At 39.4% G+C, this 14944-nt stretch overlaps 1 protein-coding gene across 1 annotated transcript in view; it reads left to right on the forward strand.

Moving 5' to 3' along the window:
- Window positions 1–14944, forward strand: part of LOC124607652 — a 653970-nt gene that overhangs the window by 597885 nt on the left and 41141 nt on the right. Inside the window, exon 17 of the mRNA XM_047139922.1 lies at window positions 12232–12412. Within this exon, the coding sequence (XP_046995878.1) occupies window positions 12232–12412 (181 nt within the window). The remainder of the gene's footprint in view (window positions 1–12231; window positions 12413–14944) is intronic.

The raw sequence follows: 14944 nt of genomic DNA on the forward strand, positions 1-14944 counted from the left end.
TGAACAAATTGACTGGAAACAGTAATACAGCATAAACAACAGGCCAAACAATCATTTTCAATTGCTTAAATAATGCTGTTTCTTTAGCAATTCACTGGGGCCTGCCAGAGGGCTGACCCAGGCCTCTATAAGAAAACCTGTGAACTGTATGGACATGCGCTCTCTGAAATCACATGCATCATGAGTGAAGGTACATCGCTCATCCTTCTAAGGGATGGGGAAACCACATACATACATGCACAAACACATGAGGCACAGAAAAATGCATGTTATAGAAAAAAGCACTGAACAAAAAAGTACTGATAGAGTCTATGCAGGATATGGTGGCCAATGCACAGTGACCAGTTTTTGTCCAAACCATTAAGTGAGTTCGTCTGTTTGTTCAGAGGGGGGGAGCAACAGTAGTATTTTGCTACCTTTCGTCGGACAGTGGGGGGGGGGGGGGGGGGGGGGGGGGGAGGGGAGGGGGAATTCAGTACTTATAGCTTTATTTGTCAGGTTCATGATGATGAACCCAACATTTCATTAATGGTGATAGTTATTGTGATGTTTACATGGAAGTAACACACTACGCAAAATTTGAAAAAGTTCAAAATGAGGGGCACCATGATTTTGGATTTGATGCATATTACATAATATGTTTCTGCATATGAAATTTAGCTGATATATCAAATTTTTCTTTAGACTTGAGTGGAGGTCTCTCTCTGTCATCAATATTGAGAAAATCAGTTTGATTTAACGCACTCATTTGCGATTTGCCGTACCAGTGATAAAGCCAGAGTGAAATATCCAAAATGTTTGTTCCTCATATTTCATAAACAGCTGGAGATATCAAAACGAGATTTAGGAAAATGATAGCATACAAAGAGGAGAGTATTTTTCCATGTGGCTATTATGGAAAACTTCAGCAACTACCATGTTATTCCACTAACTACAGACTTTTTCAATGAAAGAATGTAATTTTTAAGGCCATCGATAGCTGGTGAAATGAGAAATGCTGTGGGGTATGGAACAACATAAGTGAAGACATGACATGTTAATTCTGTGCTAAGGATGTGGTTTTTCATAAGCGACTGACCTTACTTTTCCTCAGGTCCTCACATAATAAACTTAAATAAACCACTGTTTCAGATTACTCTCACAAGTGCTTCTGCCAACCTGCTAGTGAGGTGACACTTTGTGAACTCCACTGTGTTTTGGCAAAAGAAGCAAATTTTAACATGACAGCAAGAGAAATGTGTAGGTTTTACTCATAATTCACAACTCATGATGCTTCTCTGAAAGTTACAAATGGTTGACTAACTAAAGCAGAGGTGACAGATTTTTTGAATGGTCACCATGCAAGTGTGGGTGTGAGGGGGCTTCGTGAAATATTTACAATAAAATGTTAGTGTAGGCTTCAGTTTAGAATGGCACTTCCCCTCCAGCACTCGGCTTTTCCCCTACAGCATCTGCCACATCCCCCACCCCTATTGCTCTCCCCTGCCCTGCTAACTGTGCATCTACTGGCCACAGTATTCTGTGCAGACTCTACCAAAAAAAGCATTGGTTTCAGAAGTCACTGAGATTACGAGCCACAGCAAATACCAATAGCAGGGCTGACATCTGTGTCATCACCCAATGACAGCGGCTTCTGCGGCACGTAGCGGGCAGGCACCAGTGAGTAGGGGCAGAAGTGATGAGAGACCAGATTGGTGTGCTGTTCCTCCTCTCTTGAAAGGCTGTAGAGCAGGGCTGGGATAGCATCTCCATAGTAAGGTCCTTGTCGAGGTCAGCGGTCAGTGCTGGAAGCATCAGCAGGGGCGTTGGAGACAATGGCACACAGCATCCAGCAACAGAGATCACGGCACCTGCAGCATCAGGTGCAGTGGGGGCTGCACTGGCAACAGCAGCAGTTGAGGAGTGGGAGGTGAAGGCAGGAACCTCAGACAGCAATCTCACAGGCAGCAACCCACTGGACCATCTGTGACACAAGAATAGGCATCAGCTGTGGTGGGGACAGGGGAGGCAGTGGGCCCTTGAGAACACACCTCACCATGCACAGCCACAGCTGGTTGAAGTGAAGGGATGTCTGCCTGTCAGGAGTGCAGATGATACACAGGTGCCAGCCCTGGTGATGCTCAGTAATGGCAGTTCATTTGGCAGCTGAAGTCACAAGCCCTGACAGACACACCCAGCCAGAACCATCATAGAGCTGGCAACATCAGCTGGTATGGTGTCAGATGCAGCAGGTGAAGGAGAGTTCATAGTTGGCATCCACATAGCAGTTCCCAGCTGGCTCTTGTCTCCACTTGAATGAAACAGTAGGAACTCAAAAAATGGTCTAAAGCAGCTTTAGGGGACCTGCACATATATACTTCTGCATCTGAGTTTTAAATGTCTGAACCATGAATTTAGCCTCATGATTAGATTGAGGGTGAAATGAGGGAGCAGTGAGGTGGCAAATACCACTAGCCTGACAAAAAGATGCAAATTTTTCCAGAAATAAAGTGGGTGCTGTTATCGGTAACCACAGTATACGGAAGTCCCGTAGTTGCAAAAATGTTAGACAGAGCTGAGACAATGGCCGCCACAGACACAGATGGACAACATGCCACTACAATGAGCCAATACTGGTTTAGCAAGTTCCAGCAAAATCGACAAGTAGATACTGACCCAGGTTCCACATCATCAGCCAGGGGAAAAGGTGCCTGCAGAGTGCCTGTTGCTGAACACATTAAATGCAAGTGGTGATAAGCTGCATAATATCCCCATCTATGCTCGGCCATTACATATGCTGGCAGGCCAAAGCTTTGGTGCGAGAGGTCCTCCAATGATTGCCATGCAGAAGCTGCTGTACATTATGATGTAAGGAAGCAGGAATAAAAGCTGGGGAGGAGTGTCTTCTGTAGCTGACAGGAGAAGTCCATCAAATACAGAAAGGTGATGCTGTAGGAAGAAGTAATTACACAAGGAATCCGAGCCATGGTCAGGAGGTTTTTCCAGCCAACTGTACTGCACAAAAGAGCAGATCTGACTAAGTACAGTATCTATGGTGATGGCCGATGCTAGTGTGCCACTAGTGATGGGAAAACCATTGACTGTATTCTCGTTCTCAGTATCTAAATAGAAACAAAGCGACTCATTCTGATTGAACACCTTGTCTGGTCTGATCAGAAGGTGAGATATGTCATTGCCATTGGTGTGTTGCACTGTCGACTGGTAATGGATCTGATAATGATAACGGGAGAGGAAGAGAGCCCACCACAGCAAATAGTGCAGTGCCTTGTTTGGCATGGAAGCCAAAGGGTTAAAAAGAACAACCAATGGCTTGTGGTCCATGATTAAAAGGAATTTAGAACTATACAAGAAGACATGAAATTTATTAACAGCTAATCCAATCACTAAAGACTCCTTTTTAATCTGAGGATACTGCTATGGCGTGGGAGTAAAAGTCTTACAAGCATAAGCAATGGATTCTTCAGACCTGTACATGTATTTGTGCACCAAAATCACACCAAGACTATGCTGGGAGGCATCTGTAGCCAACACAAGATGCTGACCCAGCTGGAAAGTGGGCCAGACATAGTACAGATTGAAGCTTAGATTTAAGCAAAGCAAATGCTGAGGACCAGAATAGTTGCACAGTTTTACACAAAAGCCCATGCAATGGCTGAGAAACAATGGATGCATTCAGCAAAAACTTGGGTAATATGCAACTTTACTTAGAAATGCTTGCAGTTCCTTAATGGAGGTCAGCTACAGCAAAGCCACAATTGCATCAACATGATGATGCAACAGCTTGACCTCTGCGTGAGGAACCTGAAAATGTAGATACTCAAATGACGACTGAAAAAATTGAGATTAGGCAAGATTGCACTTGAGACCCGCCGACTGCAAAACATAAAATTACGATCAGAGATTGCTAAAGTGGTCTTTGGTGTAAGAATCCATTCACTGGAAGAAATAGGCCAAATGACATCACATGACATCAAATGGTGTAATTCAGCTTTGACAGAGTAGCACAACGTGACAGGCACCTGTTGCACCCAAAAGAAATGAAGGTGGGTGGACTCTTTCATGGTAATGTGGGCCTGAAACCCTAGCTTAACCAAGTGCAGGGCAAAACAGAGGTGAAAACTCAGAGCAGAGGGACTACAGTTGCTCACATGGAACTTAATCTGACTCTAAATTCATCTTATTGGCAATAGAGAAACCGAAAGCATTAAATGCATCTAACCCAAACAGGAATTTATCTCGTCGGGAATGGAGAAACCAAAAATGTTAAATGCATCTAACCTGAACAGGTCTGTCATATGGGAATGATCCACACAAGGAAAGTGGGAGGGCAAACAACAGATTTGTTAGGGATGGGAGTGGAGAACTGACCTAGTGTTGGATTCTGCTGTTTATTGTAGCTAACCAACTTCCATGAAACCTGTGTTAGGTGAGGGAAGCCCAAGCCTACATACATTTGTGCGTTTATTAAAGTCACTTCAGTTCCTGTGTCCACTTGTTTTTTTAGCGGTTTATTTGAAACATGCAAGTCAATAAATAATTTGTTCAGGGAAAAAGCCATTGTAGAGATACAGTTTATGTCCATTGGTACCACTGTGCCCATCAGGTTTGAAGAGGACAGTTCCACACTGATGTACTGTGGCCTTTCTTTCAACACAAACCACCCAATGCTTATGGCATGCACCATGATCATGTTGGGTGAAAGAGTATGAGTAAGACATAAGGGGGGCATGTGGCTGTTGCTGCGACATGGCCTATTGCTTCTGTGACCATAACTGACACTGCCCCATGTGATGCTGAGTTGAAGGCTGTACTGCTGCAACAGCTTCCCCCTCATGCTGCCTAACAGTGGTGAGCAACTTCTGATATCTCCCCACCATGCAGCAATCTGTTCACCTGCAGTCTGTGACACTTCAAAGGACTGTGTGATATTATCACATCTGTAAGGGTCACATTCTCACACTGAAGTGTTTTTTCATGGACTTTGTTATCCAGGGCCACATGAATAACAACATCACGTACCATGTGTTGAGCATAGGATTTGTGATGGTTACTGGTGAAAAACTCACAATTATGGCTCAACCCATGTAATTCTGCAGTCCAGGCGTTGTAAGATTGGTTTGGGAATTTCTGACAATGGTAAAATTCTACACACGTCACAGTCACATGCATTCTGTCACAATAATAGGTTGAGAGAAGCTTGCACAGTTCATCAAATGATAAGCTGGCCAATTCTTGCAAAGGTACAAGTTGGCACAATAACTGATACATGCATGGTGGAAGCCAGGAAAGAAAGAAAGCCCTGCACAGGTTTGCATCACCAACATGAAAAACCTGTGATTCATAGGAGTCCCAACCTTCAGCTGGTTCATCATAAGCCAGGAAGGGCGATGGCACACTGATGGGTGCGTAACCTGCCGTGAACACACAGACACCACTTGATTGCAAACTGTGGAGAGAGACTGCTGTTGTTCCACAAAAGCTTGCTGTTGGGAATGAGATAGAGTGTTTCTTCCATTGAGATGTTTATCAGGTGACTTAGCACTGCCACTGACCATGTGGAGAAAACATATTTCTCACTCATCACCAAGTTTGTTATAGCAAGAACAAACACAATGTGCCGAACGTAGTACTTTATAGAGAAACACATAAGATACGGGTTGTGCATGCATAGCACTGAACACATAGAGTGGACAACAGTAATACAATGTAATGAATAGACCGAACACACATTTGCAATTTCTTAAATAATGTTATTTCTTTGGCAGCTCACCAGAGCACACCAGGGGGCTGACCCAGCTGGCCCCTATAAGTGGGCCTGTGAGTTGTATGAGCATGTGCTCTCCGAAATCGCATATGTCATGAGTGAAGGTACATTAGTATGCACTGAGACTGTCAATTGCAACTCTGTAAAGTTGCAGTGAGCTTAAGTTGTTGCTATAATGTATAACTTGTTTATGTCAGTGAAAAAGTAAATATCCATTTCTGGCTATTGGTACTCAGTTTAGGATGTTATATCATCTTTGTAAATTTAGGATTTCAGACAGCCTACATACTATTGTTAGTAAATGAATTAGATTCAGCTACTGCTGTGGAGACAAAACACTCCTGTCACACAATGAATGGAACAGATCAGCGTATAATGTGATTAGGCTCAAAGTTCAGCCACAAATTTAGTCTTGTTTATGTGCTTGTCAACAGCACCCTACCGTGGGTAATGTTATACAGAATGAAACTGGGCCTCAGATAGGTCTATCACCCACTGTCAGTAGAGACCTAGGGACCTAACATGTAAATCTGTTTATTCATTTTAGAGCATCTCACATGTGACCTGTGACATGTGACACTGCATCACCCCATCACCACAGATTTCTGACAAGATGGTCTGAGGAACACTTCATAAACATGAAAGTTGTACACTAATGAGCACATTTTGAATACCATCAAGCAAAATAGGCATGCCTTGGACACAGCTCTGACCAGTACCCATGATCTGTGGATGGCAATTGAGCAGTCACAGATGTGGATGCACCTCCAGTACTATCATTGTCTTGAGGAGTCCATGACATGATGTATCATGCTATCTCCAGAGCAAACGGGAGTGCTACATGCTTCTATGTAGAATTTACTCATAACTGTGTGTGATAGTGCCCCAAATATCTTTTCTTGTATTATACCGGGCAAGCCTTTCATGTTCTTTGAGATTTAACTGAATCTTCTTCACTTTTGGATCCATTCTGCAGAAATCTCACTAGACTTAAGTCTTACATATCAAAAATAATAGTCTAGTTGACCACCATTCCCAATGTGACTTGTGAGGGTCCAGAATTTTTGCTTAGCTAAATTCAGGATTTTTCCTTCAAGAGGTAGACACATGAAGTTATCTGGATTTCATAGTATGTAAATGAGTACTTTGCTGTTTGTGTTGAAATTTATGCAATTGTACAGTGCCCCCTTGCGTTTTCTATTTTTATTCATTTAGTATTATGTGTTGATACAAGTATTTGTTTGGGTTGTGTTACTATACATTTGAGGTACCCCTTGGGAAGCATGAGGCAGTTGGATGTTGCCAGAAGATGCCTTTACATCACAGTAAGTATGACATGGCACTTCCAACTCCTCATAGACTTTATAACGGGTTCCTCATAATAAGAGATGCTGTAAATTATCAGTGGAGAGTATATTCTTGCAAATAATAGAAAAATTTTACTTTAGTTTAGCATTAAGGCTGCTTCCACACAGACAACGTATTGAACATTATCATGTAAAAAATGTTCAAACAATTTGAAGATAATCTCAAAACTTTAGAAGAAGAGTTAAACAAATAATATTATAAACTAAATATACTTCAAGATTATTTCTTATGATTTTGCCATCAAGAACACTAATTAAAATCAATTTTGCAACAAGAATTTACTACATTTTTGTGTGAAGTGTTTACTGAGTTTTCATTGTCATATATCCTCCCAAGTGGTGATCCTGGAGTAAGATGCAAATCTGGAAAGAAATAAGTTTGACTTGAAATTTAAAATACAAGACAAAACTTACTAAGAAGATTTTTACTTCATTTTTGATCAGTACATATCCTGTCATGTGGTGGCCAAGGAGAGAAATACAAATCTACGGTGAAGTAGTTAGATTTGAAGACTAAGGAGGAAGAAGTTACTCCAGTTCTGCTGTGAGACTTACTGAAGAGCAATTTCATCACAAATTGGTTTATAAAGATTGAAGATTATTTTATTACTTGTGGAAGGAGAGCAAACAATGTTATTTTGTATGTGAGCAATTCAGTACAGTGAACTTGGATAGGCAATGCATGAAATAAAACCAACTAAGTACTTTGTGATAACTTCAAGTGAAAAACTCAATAAAAGGCTAGACTTTATATCATACCTGAAGTGAATTAAAAAGACTGACATTAATACTGAAAAACTGTGATTATATGGTGTGGTTTACATATATATAAAATTTACACCACAGAAGAGCGAACAATAGTTGAAAGTGCTATAAATGTTTGCTTATTGCATCAGTAAGTTATTAAGTTTGGTGTATTTGAATTTAAAATGATTTTATATGCTTATTAATATCTGCAGAGAAGAAACAGAAGCAAAATTATGTTGATAAAATTAATCAATAAGCTGTTGTCAAGTAGATCAACAAGAAGACAAATTCACCATCGCACATTATCAAACAACTTTAGGCATAAAATAGCAGCCATAAAGAAGATTTTAAATACAATGAAGCAGTTTTAATGCATTTTTAACAAGAATTTAATAAAAAATTACACATCAAAAGCAAATACTGAAGATTCTTAAGCATTACAACTTCATGGAACATTTAATCGAAAATTGCATGTGAAAAGCAAATACTGAAGTATGTAATTTTAAATTGAAGGCAACCACAGACAAACTTCCACATATTGAAAGAAATAATCTGCATTGGCTGTAGAATATTTTTTATTCAAAGCCACAACCAGTTCCATGGCACTAGAAGACAAGTTCCGTGGCACTAAAAGATACATCCTCAGGTGATAAAGATTCTTTTTACTGGATCATCACCAAAAGATAACTGCCTTGGAGCCACTCCCCAGCATTCACAGCATGTTTTAAACAAATAGCACACTAAAAGCAGCAGTCCTTATTTAAAATGAAGGGGGTAGCAGAACTGCGACACAAGCAGGAAGGTGGTTGAACGGCAGCAGGCAAGGCAGTTACCTTTTGACAATGACCTAGTAAAAAGAATCTTTATCATCTGAGGATGCATCTTCTAATGACACAAAACTGTTCATGACTTTCAATAAAAAGTATTGTACAGACAATGCAGTTTATTTCTTTCAAATACTGAAAATTATCTTGCACTACAATTTCTTGGAACACAAACTAAATCTGTGACAAGATTATTTGTAGAAGGCAGCAGCAGAGTATGCAGTAGACTTGCTTTACTAAATTAATGCCAGTTGACATCCAGCATTTTACTGTCAGCAACTTCTGCATGGAGCGGTGAGTTGGTGTAGAGAGCAGTCTTCATGTAGCAAGCACATAATGAACAACAAGCCGGCGACCAGTCAGCAAACAGCAACAGCAGCCAGAGGTGAACTGGCAATGCAGAAGAGAAGCAGCATTGGGGTGAAAGACATTGACAGATGAGTAGATGCAGTCAGCTCTTTGTATAAGATATCCCAACTGCGTACACTGTGTTAAAACTTGGTGGTTTCAGCTACTTAGCATTGCTCATCGGTGTGGGATACATACCATAAATGTGAGAGATTTGAGCCCACGCAGAGGCTTACTGCCAATTGTTCTTTCTGTGAATTATTCACAACTGAAACAGGAAAGAGGGGAAGTGACAATATTATACAAATTACCCTCTACCACACGCAGCAAGGTGGTTTGAGGAGTGTATTTATAGATGTAGAAGTACTTGAAAATATGATGCACTGTGAAGTGATTTCTTAATCGCAATTGATTTTGTCAGTTGATAGATTGAAGTGGTTATCTGAATATCCAGTTACAAAGTCAGTTTGTCAAACACTGCTCAAACTTAGAAAGAAAACTAATTGATTGAATTTAATTCATAAATGAAAGAAACAAGCAAACAAAAACTTAATAATCTATTATTAGTAACATTTTACAACATCAGTTGTGATTCTTTACATTAATATTAATTAGTAGATTAGTACAATGTCTCTTAAAGATGGGAATATTGCTGTAGGAACTATTGGACAGATGACTACACAGTAATCAACAGAATTAAGAGAGGAAATTTTAAATTAGCTAACAGACATAAAAGCAGAAATGAACTACAAAGTTGCTCAGGTAGACGAAAAATTTTTCAAAATAGATAACAGATTTTCTCACATGGATAAAACAATAGTTGAGGTAGGTTCTCACTTCAATAGCAGAATAGAAACAGCAGAAAAACTATTTTTTGTTTTGTTTTAGCAGTTCAATGATAGTTTTGATTTAGTGGAAGAAAAGACTGACAACAATGTTGAACTTTCTGATACTATTTGTTCAGTGACCGAGCGAGGTGGCGCAGTGGTTAGCACGCTGGACTCGCATTCGGGAGGACGACGGTTCAATCCCGCGTCTGGCCATCCTGATTTAGGTTTTCCGTGATTTCCCTAAATCGCTCCAGGCAAATGCCGGGATGGTTCTTCTGAAAGGGCACGGCTGACTTCCTTCCCCGTCCTTCCCTAATCCGATGAGACTGATGACCTCGCTGTTTGGTCTCTTCCCCAAACCAACCAACCAACTATTTGTTCAGTACAGGGTGTTCCAGTAAATAAAAACCAAATACTAGATATTGGAAGTACTTTAGAATGTGCTACAGATAAGAATGTAGAAACTGTGACAGGAATTAGAAATGAAAGGAACCATAACAGATGGAACTGCAAGCAGTTATGGTACACTCTGGTAGTGGTGAAACTGATTACAATGACAGTTTTATAGATTATAAGCCACTTTATTCTATTAACACTGGTCAGTTAATAGATTCATATACCACAACATGTTGTTACCATTTGTTCCTTCTGAGAACTTACTGTCATTTGTTACTACTGAGGAACATTTAGCAGATTCTGTTATACTGGAGTTTACCATTACCTTTTACTACTGAGAATTTGCTATATTCAGTTACTACTAAGAAATTACAACCATCTTGTAGTGCTGAGAAGCCACTATTATCTGCAACCACTGTGAGTTTACAATAATTAGTTACTACTGGGAATTTAATATCTTCTGTTATAACTAACATTTTATCTTTATCTCTTATTACTAATAACTTACTGTTTACAGCAATGACTGGCAAATCGCTATGTTGTTTTATTACTAAGAAATTATTACTGAAGATATACTGTATGTTACTATTAGTAATATCTCATGTTGCTGTGGTCCTGGTTGAGGTTGAAAGTACAGTACACAGCTGCAGAGCCACTAGATTTGTTAAATACAGACGTCCCATTAATACCTAATTGCTTATATTTTGAATACATTACATTTGAGTTGAATGTGCAGTTAGGTGATTTGTATTTGGGGGGGGACACAAGAAGTGGGCAGTCCACATGAGAAAATATTATTATTTTAAGATTCTAATTAGTACTGTAAAGATGACAGTGAGAACATATAGCACAGGATAAAAAGTAAAAGTTGGTACTTGAGTTGCACATAGCATTTTATATTTAATAATGCCAGAAGCCTTTAGGGATTTTATGGCTGTGATCACACTGGTCCACTGCCTTGTTCCTGGGCGAAGTGGCAGGCAGGCACTCGTCCTGGCATGTATTTGTGTGTTGCAAACACAGACAGTGACTAGAATTACAGTATTACAGGATGTGACATACCAATATTATGGACAGATATTACTGAATTTAACACAGAAATACTGACAACTTATAGAATGTGACAATAATGAAGGAATGTTTACCAAGTGCCCAATGTGTTTATTTCAAAATTTAGGGTGTAAAGTAGCTCCAAGATCTTCAAACTATCATTGGTCATTTGGGGGGATAATCATTTGGTAATGCAAGAAAATATTTCAAAATAAGTTTCCTAGATAATAGTACATTTTTCTGTTAACTTAGATCTGTTGAAGATTGAAAGTCTGCTATTACCAGGGCAGATACCTGCACTTGTGATTTGAATGTTTGATTGTCTTTAAAGCCATGTGAGCTAGCAGATAAAATAAGGTATATATGAGATGGCAGAGTGCTATTACCAAAAACAGAAGAGGTACTGAGTAGCAGAGAGGCACAAAAAAGAACAAGGACATTAAATTGCTTAGCTTATAGATGAAGTCTATTATTATAGCTTAGGAACATACATGCAAGCAACCCCCTCCCCCTTATCCTTGTGACCTCCTTCCTTTCCCTGTCCCCACCCCACACACAAACATGTACGAAATTACTGTTGGCTTTGAATAAAGGCGTAAGCAGTTGCCTAGGCAGGTTTTTGTTTCAGTCAAATGTAACAGGTGTGAAGTGGAAAAAGGGAGGAACATGTTGAGAGGGGTTTGGAAAGATCTTTTTAGGTCACTTTGTGTGAAAGTTAAGTACATTGCATAATTTCTACAGGTCTGTTTGTTGCACAGCATCCTTTCTATTTGTTGAAAATATACTTGTCATCATGCACACATATTATATTCCAGATAGATTATTACATTGATGTAATTTGTGTTGATGTATTATTATTATTATTATTATTATTATTATTATTATTATTATCATTTATTTTACAGTGATGTATATCTGAGCTTATTTAAGAGACTGAATTGGACAAGAGTTGCTGCATTGACTGAGGATGGCCAAAAGTACACTGAATATATATCCCACTTACAGGATTTGTTACAATCTAATGACATTCAGTTTGTAACAAACAGAAAGTTCCCTCGTGATAGAAACAAGGATGCAATGGCAAAAGTAAGTAATATTTTTGCAGTCAGGTGCTGTTGAAGCTGTTACAGGTATGCTTTGTTTTATCTTCATCTTCAGTGCATTGACAAGTGTGAATGTAAAAATACATATTCACTTAGGCCATACCTGTGTCTTTTAGGTGACAAATATCTGTTTACCTTTCATGAGATTTCATTGTGCAGCTTGCAGAATTGCCTTCGAATTTAAACTTGAATACCTTTAATCATGAGATTTTTGTTTTAAAATACTTTAAATCAAGAAGCAGATAGGCAGAATGAAGCTTTCACTCTTCAGCAATATGTGTAGTGTAGAGGAATTCCTGATAGATTAAAACCATGTGCCAGACTGTGGTGTGATCTAGAACCTTTGCCATTCTTGGCCAGAATTTATCCTTTCTTTCAGGAGTGAAAGTCCTGCAAGGTATCTATGGGAGCTTTGAAGTCTAGAAAGTAGGAAAATGTCAGCAGGCTGTATGTTGTACCATGTAACTTCACCAGCTACCATAAGCTTGGAAATAAAGTCTGTGTTGCACTTGAAGTGAAAACTACTTTTTTTATCAATAATATAGATATGTGATGGTAGGGGTGGTAGAATGAAACATTTGATTCAATTACTCAGGCTTGAGTTTTTTTATTTTTTATGACTGAAACACTGTTTTCTCTTTGATAACTTGACAGTTTATTATGTTAACCTTCATTTAAACACTTGTAAAATTAACAATTGTTTCACAACCAAAATTTTCACAAAATATCACTCCTCATTCTCAAAAACTTCCAGCAGTTATAATTTTGACTAGTCTGTTTAAAATTTGTCCAACTTCTATTACAACTTATAATCAAGTTTAATTACATGCCATAATGAAGCATGTCCATGTCCAAAGACAATTTATACCAAAGATACGTATTTGGATATTTATATTAAAAAAACAAAGATTCCATGACTTACCAAACGAGAAAGTGCTGGTAGATAGGCACAATAAAAAAAAAAAAAACCACACAAACACACACACAAAATTTCAAGCTTTTGCAACCAATGGTTGCTTCGTCAGGAAAGAGGGAAGGAGAGGGAAAGATGAAAGGATGTGGGTTCCAATCCCGGGAGCGGAAAGACTTACCTTATGGGGAAAAATGACAGGTATACACTCGCACACACACACACATATCCATCCACACATATACAGACACAAGCAGACATATTTAAAGGCAAAGAGTGATGCCTGCAATAAGGATATGCAAAATGCTAGTGAGGTGATGCAAGATAGTGAAACAACGTCCGAGTGGATAAAAGTGTCGCTAAAAGGTAATCCCATGTCCACTAAAAGAATAACAAACTCCGTAAAATCTGTCACATTTTGCGATAAAAACAAATACGGCATTTTGCAACAAAGTGAAAATACAAATAAACAAAAACTGATGTGTGTGACAAAGAAGAAAGAATCAAAAGTCGACGTCTTTGGAGACAGTCACGCCAAAGGAATTTCTCAAGAACTGCAAGTAAATAGTAAATCAACGACAGTCACAGGCATGGTTAAACGAGGTGCTGGTTTCAAAGAAGTGACGAAAAACATCGTAAAATATAACTATGGCAAGCAGGACAGTGTTGTAATCTGTGTAGGAGCTAAAGACATTTACGAAAACAATGCTATGAAAATGCATAAACAGCTCTTGAGTCTTTTGCTAGTACTGGCAAATACAGGGTGTTTCAAAAATGACTGGTATATTTGAAACGGCAATAAAAACTAAACGAGCAGCGATAGAAATACACCGTTTGTTGCAATATGCTTGGGACAACAGTACATTTTCAGGCGGACAAACTTTTGAAATTACAGTAGTTACAATTTTCAACAACAGATGGCGCTGCAAGTGATGTGAAAGATATAGAAGACAACACAGTCTGTGGGTGCGCCATTCTGTACATTGTCTTTCTGCTGTAAGCGTGTGCTGTTCACAACGTGCAAGTGTGCTGTAGACAACATGGTTTATTCCTTAGAACAGAGGATTTTTCTGGTGTTGGAATTCCACCGCCTAGAACACAGTGTTGTTGCAACAAGACGAAGTTTTCAACGGAGGTTTAATGTAACCAAAGGACCGAAAAGCGATACAATAAAGGATCTGTTTGAAAAATTTCAACGAACTGGGAACGTGACGGATGAACGTGCTGGAAAGGTTGGGCGACCGCGTACGGCAACCACAGAGGGCAACGTGCAACTAGTGCAGCAGGTGATCCAACAGCGGCCTCAGGTTTCCGTTCGCCGTGTTGCAGCTGCGGTCCAAATGACACCAACGTCCACGTATTGTCTCATGCGCCAGAGTTTACACCTCTATCCATACAAAATTCAAATGCGGCAACCCCTCAGCGCCGCTACCATTGCTGCACGAGAGACATTCGCTAACGATATAGTGCACAGGATTGATGACGGCGATATGCATGTGGGCAGCATTTGGTTTACTGACGAAGCTTATTTTTACCTGGACGGCTTCGTCAATAAACAGAACTGGCGCATATGGGTTACTGAAAAGCCCCATGTTGCAGTCCCAT

The sequence above is a fragment of the Schistocerca americana genome, chromosome 1 (assembly GCF_021461395.2).
Source record: "Schistocerca americana isolate TAMUIC-IGC-003095 chromosome 1, iqSchAmer2.1, whole genome shotgun sequence".
Taxonomy (NCBI): Eukaryota; Metazoa; Arthropoda; class Insecta; order Orthoptera; family Acrididae; genus Schistocerca; species Schistocerca americana.